Raw genomic sequence first — 13,172 nt, 5'->3', positions numbered from 1 at the left:
TTGACGGATTGTACCAAAAGGAGCTGCGTTGCTTCCGCTGGGCGACGCTCCGTTGCTTCCGCCCAGCGGGAGGAACGCAGCATGTAACGTTATTTTGAGCAGCGGAATCCTCTGGATTTCACTGCGCATGCTCTTTTTTTTTTTTTTTTTTTTTTTTTTTTTTAAATCAAACTTTATTTTGGCTCGCGGTGGCCGAACGTTCAGCTGAGCGCCCGGCCGTCGGCAAGCGACAGCGCTCAGCTGAATGACCGGCCACCAGCATGCCCGGCCGCCGGCAAGTCACAGCGCTCAGCTGAGCGCCCGCCCGCCGGCATGCCCGGGCGCCGGCAAGTGACAGCGATCAGCTGATCACCCGGCGGCCGGCTGCAGGGAGCGATCAGCTGATCACCCGGCGGCCGGGAGCGATCAGCTGATCACCCGGCGGCCGGGAGCGATCAGCTGATCACCCGGCAGCCGGCTGCAGGGAGCGATCAGCTGATCACCCGGCAGCCGGGAGCGATCAGCTGATCACCCGGCGGGCGGGAGCGATCAGCTGATCACCCGGCGGGCGGGAGCGATCAGCTGATCACCCGGCGGCCGGCTACTGGGAGCAATCAGCTGATCACCCAGCGGCCGGCTGCAGGGAACGATCAGCTGATCGTTCACTATAGTCTGCCGCTGGTAAAACCGGGAAAAAAAAAAAAAAAAAAATCAAAACGAATTGCGTTGTTTTGCAGCATCCGTTGCATCCGTTGTGTCACTATATGCAACACATCCGTTGCATCCGTTACACAACGCAATGCAACGGATACCGTTCAACGCAAGTGTGAAAGTAGCCTTAAATATAAGCACTACCCCAAAAATAAGTCCTAGTTGCGGTTCAATAATGAAGTGTCCATGCAGCTAAAAAATGTTAAATAATACTGTTGGACACTTCATTATAGAAAGTAAACACCACCAAAAAAAAGAAGACTCTACAATCATACTCACCAGACGCCGAATGGGAGGACCTGCAGTGGAACGCATCAAGGACCTGCAGTGGAACGCACACCCACACACATCAGATCGCACACACAGCAGATCTCACACGCACACACATTAAATCACACAGCCACACACATCAGATTGCGTACACACACTCACCACATCCGGCGATACTTCTGGGCAGCAGGGGAACCTGGGACACAGTGCAGAGGAGCGTGAGGACCTGCGGCGAAACCCATCGATATGTTCCACCACCGGGTCCTCCATGCGTTCCACTGTAGGTCCTCGTGCTCCACTGCACTGCATCTCATCGTTCCCTGCTGGCCGAAAGTAATCATTATCGCCGGATGTGGTGATTGTGTGTGTGATCTGATGTGTGTGTATGAATGTTTGTGTGCGATCTGATGTATGTGTGTCGGCCAGAAGCAGGGGAGGACCGCATGGAGCATACCTGCTGGAAGCGCCTGCTGAAGATCGCAGGAGGACCCGAGAGCGACACAGATGTCCAGGGTCTGGTAAGTATTATACTCCTGGGAACGGGGGTTTGCTTTTTGGGGGGTACGTTTACCCCCAACTGTGATTCCCCGAAAATAAGTCCTACACAAAAATAAGCATTTTTCAAGGAATAAAAAAAATATAAGACAGGTCTTATTTTCGGGGAAACACGGTAAGAACCATTGTTTACCCCCCTTTTTTTTTTTTCTCTCACTCTCCCCGCACTTCCCAGCCTTTATAAACAATTGTCTGATTTTTTTTTTTATATCTCTGTATTGTCATTTTGTATTATAACAAAAATACAGCATATGATAATTAAGCATTTTGACAAAAGAATGGATCACAGCACATGGTCCTACAAAGAAGGAATGGATTATAGATGCAAATAGTAACTTGTATCATGAACATGTTTATCTCATTTCTTTAGACATGAGAGATTGTGGATATAAAGATACTGTAATGAATGGTAGACAATTAAAATTGGGAGCTAGAAAAAAAAAGGAGGAAATGTTGAGTATGTTTGGCAATCAGGGAGGTGGAATTGGTTGCAATACTCCTACCCAGATAGTGAATATAAAAATATATAACAATGTGATATATTTAATGCTAATGTTGTACTGCTTTTTAGGTAATGATGTCTATTAATAACTGCATATGTTTATATGTTTTTAGTCTAAAGCAAGCGCTAACTTGCTTTTCCTTTTCTCATTCGTCGTTACTTTGACTGTCTCTGTTATATGTTTTCATGTACAGTTTGTAAAAATATATAGTTTCTCCCCTGTGTGAGTTCTCTGATGCACAACTAAATCTGATTTCTGATTAAAACTTTTCCCACATTCTAAACACGAATATGGCTTCTCTCCTGTGTGAATTCTCTGGTGTCTAATAAGACCTGATTTATCTACAAAACATTTCCCACATTCTGAACATGAAAAAGGTTTCTCCCCTGTGTGAGTTCTCTGATGGACAACTAAACCCGATTTTTGATTAAAACATTTTCCACATTCTGAACATGAAAAAGGCTTCTCCCCTGTGTGAGTTCTTTGATGTCTAAAAAAATGTGCTTTCTTTGCAAAACATTTCCCACATTCTGAACATAAAAACGGTTTCTCCCCTGTGTGAGTTTTCTGATGGACAACTAATTCTGATTTTTGGTTAAAACATTTCCCACATTCTGAACATAGAAAAGGTTGCTCTCCTGAGTAAAGTTTCTGATGTTTAACAAAATTTGATTTATCTGCAAAACACGAAAATGGCTTCTCTCCTGTGTGAATTCTCTGGTGTCTAACAAGACCTGATTTATCTAAAAAACATTTCCCACATTCTGGACATGAAAAGGGTTTCTCACCTGTGTGAGTTCTCTGATGGACAAATAAACCTGATTTTTGATTAAAACATTTTCCACATTCTGAACATGAAAAAGGCTTCTCCCCTGTGTGAGTTCTTTGATGTCTAAAAAAATGTGATTTCTTAGTAAAACACTTCCCACATTCTGAACATAAATACTGTTTTTCCCCTGTGTGAGTTTTCTGATGGACAACCAATTCTGATGCGTAATTAAAACATTTACTACATTCTGAGCATGAAAAATGTGTCTCCTCTGTGTGAGTTCTCTGATGGATAAGTAATTCTGAATTCTGATTAAAACATTTCCCACATTCTAAACATAAAAAGGGCTTCTGCCCTGAGTGAAGTTTCTGATGTCTAACAAAATTTGAATTATCTGCAAAACATTTCCCACATTCTGAACAGGAAAAAGGTTTCTCCCCTGTGTGAGTTCTCTGGTGTTTAACAAGACTTGATTTATCTGCAAAACATTTCCCACATTCAGAACATGAAAATGGCTTCTCACCTGTGTGTATGTTCTGATGGATAACTAAATTTGATTTTAGATTAAAACATTTCCCACATTCTGAGCATGAATATGGCTTCTCCCCGGTGTGAACTCTCTCATGTCTAACAAGATCTGATTTCTGCTTAAAATATTTCCCACACTGTGCACAAGAAAATGTTTTCTTCTTTGTGTGTATTTTCAGGGACAAAAATGTTTTATATTCTGGACTTGAAAACGGCTTCATTCCTTTAAAAGCAATTTGATTTTTAATGCCTCTTTTTTTACTTTTATTTTTCTTAATAGTCTGTGATGAATCGGAAGATAAGACCTGTTTAAATGGATCAGATGATAGATCTTTGCTGTGAAGGGATGACAGGAAATCTGGAGTAATGGCATTCACTTCAGTCGTATCTTGTGTGATATCAAGGTCATCTGATTTAAAAATTGCAGATGTCGGTTGTCCCTCTAATCTCCTGGTACAGTCACCTGCTAAAAAAAAAATATATTATTTTTGAATAAAATATTTGTAGAACATTTCTTTAATATCCATAGAAATTAAGTTTTGTAGAAAAATTAAATTATTTATGGAGGCAAAAACAGTTGACAATTTAACAATAGACCTAAGAGCAGGAACGTGTAGAGCATGATGTTCGTTCTTGTTTGTTCGTTCTGCCCCCCAAATACTTTAACCCCTTCACCTCTCGGCGCTTTTCTGTTTTTCATTTTAGTTTTTTCCTCTCCAATCTTGCCATATGAGGGCTTATATTTTGCGGGGCAAGTTGTACTTTTCAATAAAAACATTCATTTTACCATATAGTGTACTGGAAAACAAGAAAAAAAAATATAAAGTGCGGTGAATATGGTAAAACTGAAATGTCAGTATGATGCCTCACATCAGTACGAGTTCGTAGATACCAAACATGTATACTTTTACTTTTATCTAAAGGGTGAATAAAATTTCAGAGGTTTGTCCGAAAAAAGAATTATGCTTTTGCTGTAATTTTCTGAAACCCATAGTGTTCTCATTTTTTGGGATCTAGGGCTCAATGTTAGCTTATTTTTTGCGTCTTGAGCTGACATTTTTAATGATACCATTTTTTTTCAGATGCTACGTTTTGATCGCCTGTTATTGCATTTTTAAAAAAATTTGCGGAGACCCCTTCCCACAGACAACAGTCGATGATATAAAACCAAATTTCCCCTTTAAATGGCCATCCTACGGCAGTTTTGGATACCTGGGCATTACCATACCATCCGACATGAACTAATAAGACCATGATTAAGACAGTTTGTTGAAACGCGTCGCTCTGACCTGGGCATCCTTTATTTTTATGCTGCATGTACCTTTTGGATTTTATGAAAAACTATCAATAAAGAAGACAACTTTTTAATATTCCATGTGATTGCGCTGGATTTATATTTTATATCTATTTGGTGACTTCTGACCATCCGGGCGCTGATCATCCACCACAGGACGATTATGGGACTGCAGGCTTGGTGAGCTGATATTACCTATTTTTGCTTATCCGACATGAACGGGCTCTTTTAATTAAACTTTCAATGCTTCTTATCTAAACTCGAAAGGGATCTGGCTTCCTATCACCGAGGCACCCTTTCCTGGTTTGGCAGTATTCGCGCCCTCAGTATGACAGCACTACCCAGACTGTTGTACTTGTGGGGCTGCCTGACTGTTGGCGGTACTACCTGGCGAAAGCCCATGGCAGTGTCTTGGACCTCTTACATAATTTTGGGTCGAAGATATGGGTCCGTTTGGCACACGACTTGTGTCCTCTATCGGTACCAACCCTGCCGTGGACTTGGCCACTCCTCACTAGACACAACATTAGGATGTCCTACAGCACTAAACAAAACACTGAAAACGGTACATTCCCTGAAATTGCGCAATCGCCTGCTTCAGCCCCTGGGATCTCTTATGCCCCTGACTGATAATCCTGGCTTTTTGCCAGGGGCTTCGTCTAATAATTTTCTTGGAAGCTCGAAACAGAGGCCCCTGAGATTGAAGCAGATGGCGCCAAATGGGGTTATTCTCCCACTTCTTGAGATTGTGGGGGAGTAGCAGTTTTAGGATGCAGTTTTATTTTGAATATGCCTAATTAAGACATTTCCTAATCTCACAAGGTCATGTCATGGCCCATCCCCCACCTCAAACTCTTTTCGAAAATCTTTGTACCAATGGCTCTTGATACCCGTCACGCAATTTCAAAGATTTACGGGATTCTGACCTGTGCGGCGGCGGGGTCCCTCCCCCGTTTCTGCGCAGCTTGGGAGATTTAATTTAATCAAGTGTTTCCTGAGGACCAATGGGAGTGCTGTTTCCGCCTGACCCACAAATCTGTGGTCGCCACAAGGATGCAGGAGACCAGTTACAAAATACTATCCCGGTGGTATAGGGTTCCGGCTTCTCTTCATGCATGATGTCCTGAGATATTTGACACCTGTTGGTGCTGTGGAGCACAAGGGGGCACCATGTCCCATATTTAGTGGTACTGTCCGAGCTTGGCGGCCTTTTGGGAGAAGGTATTAGAGGCTATACAGGAGATAACGGGGATTACGGTCCCTAAACGCAGCCTTATTGTATATGTTCAAAGTGTCGGAGAGGACCTATAAGAAATCCCTCTTGAAGCATCTCCTTCAGGCCGCCAAGACTGTAATCCCACGGCGATGGAAAGTATCTGCCCCCCCCCCCCGACCCTATAGGAATGGGCACTGGAGGTGAACGTGATACACCGTATGGAGATGGTGATGGCCCAGTCACGAGGACAGACGACGGAGATAGCCACTAAGTGGTTCCATTGGGAATCATTCCTCTCTGGTCCAAAGTTCCTCGCACTACATTAATTTCCTGGATAATTAGCCCCTTGGCATGTATTATTTACAGAAGCCATGTATTCCCTTCTTCTAGTTTACAGTCCTACGGATGACATACCAGGCCAGCATGTCCTTTTTCCCCTTCATCTCTTTCACTTCCTTCCTTTTCTCACTACACTTCCTTTCTTTTCTTTGTATCGTGTCATTTTTTCCCTTCTCATTCTACTCCTTTCTGTTCTATTATTCCTGGTTTAACGTGTTAACCATGTATTTATGTAATTATACATGCACTGTTGTTGAGCCCGCTGCTTTGCTGTACCGTAAGGGCTCTTTGTATAGCAACCCTTTGATATATTGGTTAACTGTCCTTTGTCTTTCCTTTCCTAAAATCAATAAAACATTAAATTGGGGGGGAAAAAAAAATTGCGGAGGCCACAAAACATCATTTTGGCGTTTGGAATTTTTTTCTCACCAACTCATGTATCAGAAAAATAATAATATTTATTCACTTATCTAATGCCATTAATTCCATAGCGCTTTACAGACACAGACACACTATCCCCATTGGGGTTTACAATCTAACGTTCCTATCAGTATGTCCTTGGAGTATGGAAACCGGGGAACCCAGAGGAGAACCACACAAACACGGAGAGACCATTGCTCTGATAGGAGAAATGCTGCTTTCCTATGAGTGTCGGCGCTCTGTCAGCTCTCACAGGAAGTGAGTCATGGTAGTGATAGGGGTCACCAGCTGACCCCGCGCTATCATGGTAACACCAAGGTGCCCTGTGATCGTGTCATGGAGCTGTCGATGGCGGGGAGAAACAGCGCGATCCCCGCAGCGGCCATTCAAATTGCACTGTCAGTATTTGACAGCACGATCCAAGGGGTTAACTGGCACGGGTGGATCTCTGATTCACCTGCGCCTGATAACCATACAACTCTGCTGATCATATCAGCAGAGACATGTGGGGATTACAGCGGGCTTGCCGCCGGAGCCCATGGTAACTGGAGGACTACGACGAAGGACGTACCGTATGTCATTGGTTGTGAAGGAGTTGATAATAAGTTACAAAAAAATTTTTATCTAGGTCAGAATGATAAGAAAAACTTACCCAGTTGGTAAATAATTGTTGGAAAATGGCAACACAAAGAAAAATATTTTCTTTGCAGAGCTCTGTTTCATCATTTAAATAGAAAAACAAAACAGTTATGTCTCTTGAAATAAGACAAGAAAAATACAAAAGTACAAAAATGAGAAACACTCTGGTCCTTAAAGGGTTAACTTCATTTACTCCTGTAATAAGGGGAGATTGTTATTTTCTGGCCTCTCAGACTCCACAATGGCGGCTCCAGTACAAGTTCTTATATAATGGACGTTTGTAGAATTATTACAGAAAATATATTTCAGGCTCTTGAAGGTAAAATATCCGACCTGTATGTAATAATTTCTGTCCTTTTTTGATAACTACATTTTGAGAGGCATTCAGAAAAGCTCCTGTGGGTGGGCTGCCCGGCCCCCATGTACTCACTGTGGATAATACTAATCTCCCGCATTTCTTACAATTACCCTGTGCCGAACGTTGGATAAAAAGGGAATTATTACTGGCACTAAAGAGGGACTCTTCATACAAGGAGGATTAGAGAACTCAGATTTCTTCGTTATTTGCATTAAGACGTTCTATTCAGTCTTCACCCCGACTTTACATTTTAGGGGACCTTTTTCCTTTCATGGATTATTTATTGTGAAATCTAAAAAGGCAGAATAATTTCCCAATAAAAACATTTGATTAATCGATTTCCAGTAGATTAAATTCTGGGGATCAGATCTTGGATTTATCTTAACCCCTTCCTGACTGGGCTATTTCACATTTTTTGATCTCCTTTTTTATCACCTTCTTCCAAGAGCCAGAACTTTTTTACTCTTCCGTCCACATAGCCACATGATGGTTTGTATTTTTGATGGACAAGTTATTTTTTTTGAAAGACACCATTCATTTGAAAAATGTGATACACTGAAAAGTGGGGAAAAAGTGTGCAGAAATTGCAAAAAAAAATAAAAATGAAAGAAATTGTACAATTCTTTTTTTGGGATTTTTTACTTACCATGGCCTTTTTTTGCGCCCTGGGCTGATGTTGTTACTGATACCATTTTCGGAGTAGAAACGATGTTTTGATCGCCTCTTATTGCATTTTAGTGCATTGTTATGGCTATAGGAAACCTAATTCTGCGGTTTTGATTTTTCTCTTGTGATTTTATATTTTGAAGATCGGACTTTTAAAAATGCAGCAATGCCAAATATGTGTATTTTTTTATTTTTTAATGGGGCAAAAGAGAGGAGTGATTTGAACTTGTCTATTTTTTTAATAGTTATTTTTACTTTTTACTGTATTTTATTTGTAAATCTCCTTAGGGAACTTAAACCTGTGGTCATCTGAGCATTTGCACTATGCATACCAGTGCATAAATACTGCTATGTATAGTGAAAATCACAATCTGCTGTGAACGCCAGCTATTGGCTGGTTTTCACGGGAGTCTTGTAACGACAGGCACAGAGGTGTTCAGTAGACTTAATATGCAGGTTAACAACTGCAGGCGGAACACCACTCCCCCCACGGCTGTTAAGAGACACATGGTGGCTGAATAACACAGCCATAATCCGACGGGAAAGATGTGGGCGAGGTGTGTGAGCATGCAAAGTTAGGAGGCAACATATAACGTAGCAGTACGTCATATATCGGTAAGGGATTACACAATGGGAAATAGTGGTGAATTCTGCTCATTTTCTTCTGTACGTCAGATTAAAGAATATTACAATTTATGGTTATTCACAGGTTGCACCATCCCCGGCTTTTATGCAGAAGATCGGAAATATTAAATTCTAAATGTCACTAGTGTAACTCGGCAGGTCTATTGGAACGGCCGGGAAATTAGGGATTTGTGGAAACCTGTTATCACATTCGTTGCTGAGAGGCTGAATACTGTTTTGTCATTTCATTGGAAATACGGGCAAGAATTGAAGGGTTTTCTCTGCTTTTCTGTCTCCTCTGAATGGTTGGGTGTCAAGGATGCAATTAAATAGCAAAAAAAAGGAAAAAAATAACAATTGCATAATATTTCTTGTGTTAATGTGTCTACTGTCTATATTTGATAAAAGTAAAAAGGACAAGGACAGATGTCTTGTCATAAAAGGAAGGCACGCCATACGGATTATATTTTTTTTCACATGGTTTTCTAAGTTGTCAGCACATTCTATGTACGCTGTCATTTGCTATTGTAGTTTAGAGATCTGGGAAGGTAAGGATCAACATCTTCTAACTCAAGAGAGAGTAGGGTGCGTTCTCCGGGCTGTAAGCTCTGGCCGGAACAGATCTCACTCCAACAGATGGACTTCCAATCCCCAAAGTAATGGGTACAGTTTTGATTTAGAAACAAGACCACTTGATTGTAATATGGCTGAACTTCCGTGTTTCCCCGAAAATAAGACTATGGGCCGCTTTACACGCTACGACATCACAAAAGCGATGTCGTTGGGGTCACGGAATTCGTGACGCACATCTGGCCGCGTTAGCGATGTCATTGCGTGTGACACCTATGAGCGATTCTGAATCGTTGAAAAAATGTTCAAAATCGCTAATCAGTGACATGGGGGTCTATTCCCAATTATTGTTGCAGCTGCAGGTACGATGTTGTTCGTCGTTCCTGCGGCAGCACACATCTCTATGTGTGACACCGCAGGAACGAGGAACCTCACCTTACCTGCGTCCGCCGGCAATGAGGAAGGAAGGAGGTGGGCGGGAGGTTACGTCCTGCTCATCTTCGCCCCTCCGCTTCTATTGGCCGGCAGCTTAGTGACGACGCGGTGACGCCGAATGCACCTCCCCCTTGAGGGAGGGATTGTTCGGCAGTCACAGCGACGTCGCTGAACAGGTATGTGCGTGTGACGCTGCCGTAGCGATAATGTCCGCTACGGCAGCGATCACCACATATCAGCCATACCACGGGAGCGGGTGCTATCGCGCTCAACAGCAAATGCTAGCGATGTCGCAGCGTGTAAAGCGGCCATATGTCTTATATTATTTTTTGTCCCCCCAAAAATGTGCTAGGGCTTATTTTTGAGAAAGCATGGGTTGGGGGTAGTTTACCCCAAGAAGAGGCAGTCACTCCCCAGGAGAACCATACTTACCAGACCTCAGACATCTGCATCGCTCTTAGGTCCTCCTGCAATCCACAGCGGGGGCTCTCAGCAGGTCCTTGTGTGCTCCACAGTGGTCCTCCCCTACTTTCCGCTGACACTTACACACACACACATCAGATTACAGTAACATCACACTCACATCCGGTGATACCATACGGCTTCCAACAGGCACGGGGACCTGGGACGCTGTGGAACGTGAGGGCCTGCGGTAAAACGCATCGATGCGCAGATCCTCGTGTGGGTGAGTGTGTGTGTGTGTCACCGCAGATCCTCGATGCGTTCCACTACAGGTCCTCGATGGATTCCACAGCATCTCGTTCGATGTCTGGTGAGTATGATTGCGGGGTCTTCTGTCTTCTCTCTTTTGGGGGTGTGTGATTTCTTTAATGAAGTGTCCTAAAGTATTATCTTTTTTAGCTGCATGGACACTTCATTATTGAACCGCAACTAGGAGTTATTTTCGGGGTAGGGCTAATATTTAAGCCTTACTCCAAAAAGGCTGAAAATTACTGCTGGGGCTTATTTTTGTGGAAACATCAGGATGTAGAAACCGGGTGTGTGCTGCGCTGTCACCAGAAAGTCCAGATGTGGATTATTTCAAATTTCTTTTATTCAGGTCGTAATAAAAGAAATTTGAAATAATCAACATCTGTACTTTCTGGTGACAGCGCAGCACACACCCGGTTTCTACATCCTGATGTTTACTCACAATCCCGGGGCTGCGGCGGTCGCCATCTCTGATGCGTATTTAGGAGTTGTGACTGGCACGACCCTAATAGGTCAGCGCAATCGCCTGTTTTTATCTGTTACCTAACCTGGCAAGACCATATTCTGTGCTTTCATCCGCAGTTTTTGTATTTCGGGGAAACATGCTACGTTACTCTGCAGATAAACCAAACACAGCCGGTGACTGAGAAGAATCTGTAACTTCTCTACATTTAGTGGTCACTACTCACCTGGATAATCATCTGTAGGAATCTCCACTTTCAACCACTCTTCATCCTCTTCATCCTTCACATATGTCTCTGTAATATTAATGTGGGTCAGATCTTCACCCTGAAACAAATATTGTTAAAGTCACAAACAGATGGGAGAAGTCACATCTATGATCCACTCTAATCCTGCCATCTCCACTGTTCTCATTATACAAGTATAAAACATGGACTACTCACAAAATCTTAGGGACATTTAACTTTAGGGTGAAATTTATGTAAAACGTAAAAAATTCATGCCACAGTGATATTTTATCAAGAAAGTAGGGCATTTAAGTAGAAAGATGCAATGGTGATTTCTTCATCTTAAACAATTTATTGAAACAAAAGCCAACAATGTCTCAATAACTTGTGATGTGGTCTTGAGCATCAATTAGAGCTTGACAACGATGTCTCATGCTGTTCACAAGTCGATTTATTATCTGTTGAGTCATGGCATCCCACTCTTCTTGAAGGGCAGTCCTTAGGCCATTGAGATTCTATGGTAGAGTTACGAGCTTCTACACGGCGACTCAGCTGATCCCATAGGTTTTCTATGGGATTCAGGTCTGGAGAAAGCGCTGGCTGCTCCATTTCAGGTACCCCAGTCTCTAGTAGCCATTCCCTAATGATGCTGTAACGCGGCACGGGGTGGTAATCGTGGGAGAGGTATTTGTCTGCTGCACCCCGGCACGCTACATGAAAATGGAGGTCCTGGCTAGGTGTGTGGCGTTGCATCTGGAGGCGAAACGCCTTTGCAGGCCGCATGTTGCCGATGGTTTGAGCCGGCCAGGACCAGATGGTGCACCGTTCATTGAGGGAGACCACAAGTTCATAAAAATGTCATTTTACTGAACATAAACTTATCAACACCAATGTACATTACATCATAGTCATTGGAAGACATTCTCCTGCTCAAGCAGTTCCATGTCATTTCCCTCTTAGAGGGATTCTGACAATATGGCTGTGACGCGCCCATGGGATCTTGGGATTTACTCGTCACCGGGCCGGTTTGGGGGATTGGGTTGTCACAGTGGCCTGGCCCGGCTCCGTGATCCCGCGGTGTCAATCAAAATGATTGGTGGGGATGATGGTGGAAGTAGTTGTTTTTCATGGCCCCACCTGTGGTATGCGGCCAGGAGAGGAGCCGCCACTGCGCAAGGTCTCTCTCTGCTGGGGCGGATGGTAACACAGCTCAGATGTTGCAGCTCTCCACAGGCAGAGCTAGACCCCATGGAGAATGTTTAAAATAGTTGTCTACCCCAGTGTTGGAAGTGCGGGGCGCGGGAAGGAATAGACGACATAGCGGTTGCAGTTTAAGGTGTTTACTCACTGAGTTGCTCATGCCATGGACTGCCAGACTCCGCTGTGATGGGCTCCAGACGATCCCCGATAGTTCAAGGGCCGGTTCCATGGGATACTTTGTGAGTTTTCCTCCCTGCACCCTGTTGTGTGAGTCCCTGCGACTTGAAGCTACACAGGGACCAAAGTCCTGGGGGTGGTTATGTTCCCCGTCCCGTATAGCAGGCACCGCAAGTCCGTTGATGGGCCACCCTATGGTCATGGCTCCTGGCTCTATATGCTACTTTTTTTTTCTTAAATTCGTTTATTAAACAGTAGAGAATTTCTCAAATACAGAGCAAAAGGCACATTAGATATGCACATACAGGTTTGCTATGAGCCACTCAAGTAGGCTCAACAAGTAGACATGTCGCTATATTGCTAAATGAATGTTCATTTTAAAACTGTTATGGTGTCTTCCGGACAATGAGATAGCTGATTACATTGCATTTGAGTGTATGGTAAATACTACAAACAAACAAAGAAAACCAGTAAATAACTAATAACTAGCTCTGCCGATAACACCGTCCTAGACATTGG

General features: G+C 43.2%; 1 protein-coding gene across 1 annotated transcript in view; it reads right to left on the bottom strand.

Moving 5' to 3' along the window:
• Positions 1-13,172, bottom strand: part of LOC142312915 (uncharacterized) — a 145,955-nt gene that overhangs the window by 114,526 nt on the left and 18,257 nt on the right. Inside the window, 2 exon segments of the mRNA XM_075351903.1 lie at positions 2,210-3,781; positions 11,277-11,376. Of these exon segments, the coding sequence (XP_075208018.1) occupies positions 2,210-3,781; positions 11,277-11,376 (1,672 nt within the window).

Source organism: Anomaloglossus baeobatrachus, chromosome 5 (assembly GCF_048569485.1).
Source record: "Anomaloglossus baeobatrachus isolate aAnoBae1 chromosome 5, aAnoBae1.hap1, whole genome shotgun sequence".
NCBI classification, from domain to species: domain Eukaryota; kingdom Metazoa; phylum Chordata; class Amphibia; order Anura; family Aromobatidae; genus Anomaloglossus; species Anomaloglossus baeobatrachus.
Note: the sequence above shows the minus strand (reverse complement) of the source record. Positions and strands in the feature narration are given on the sequence as shown.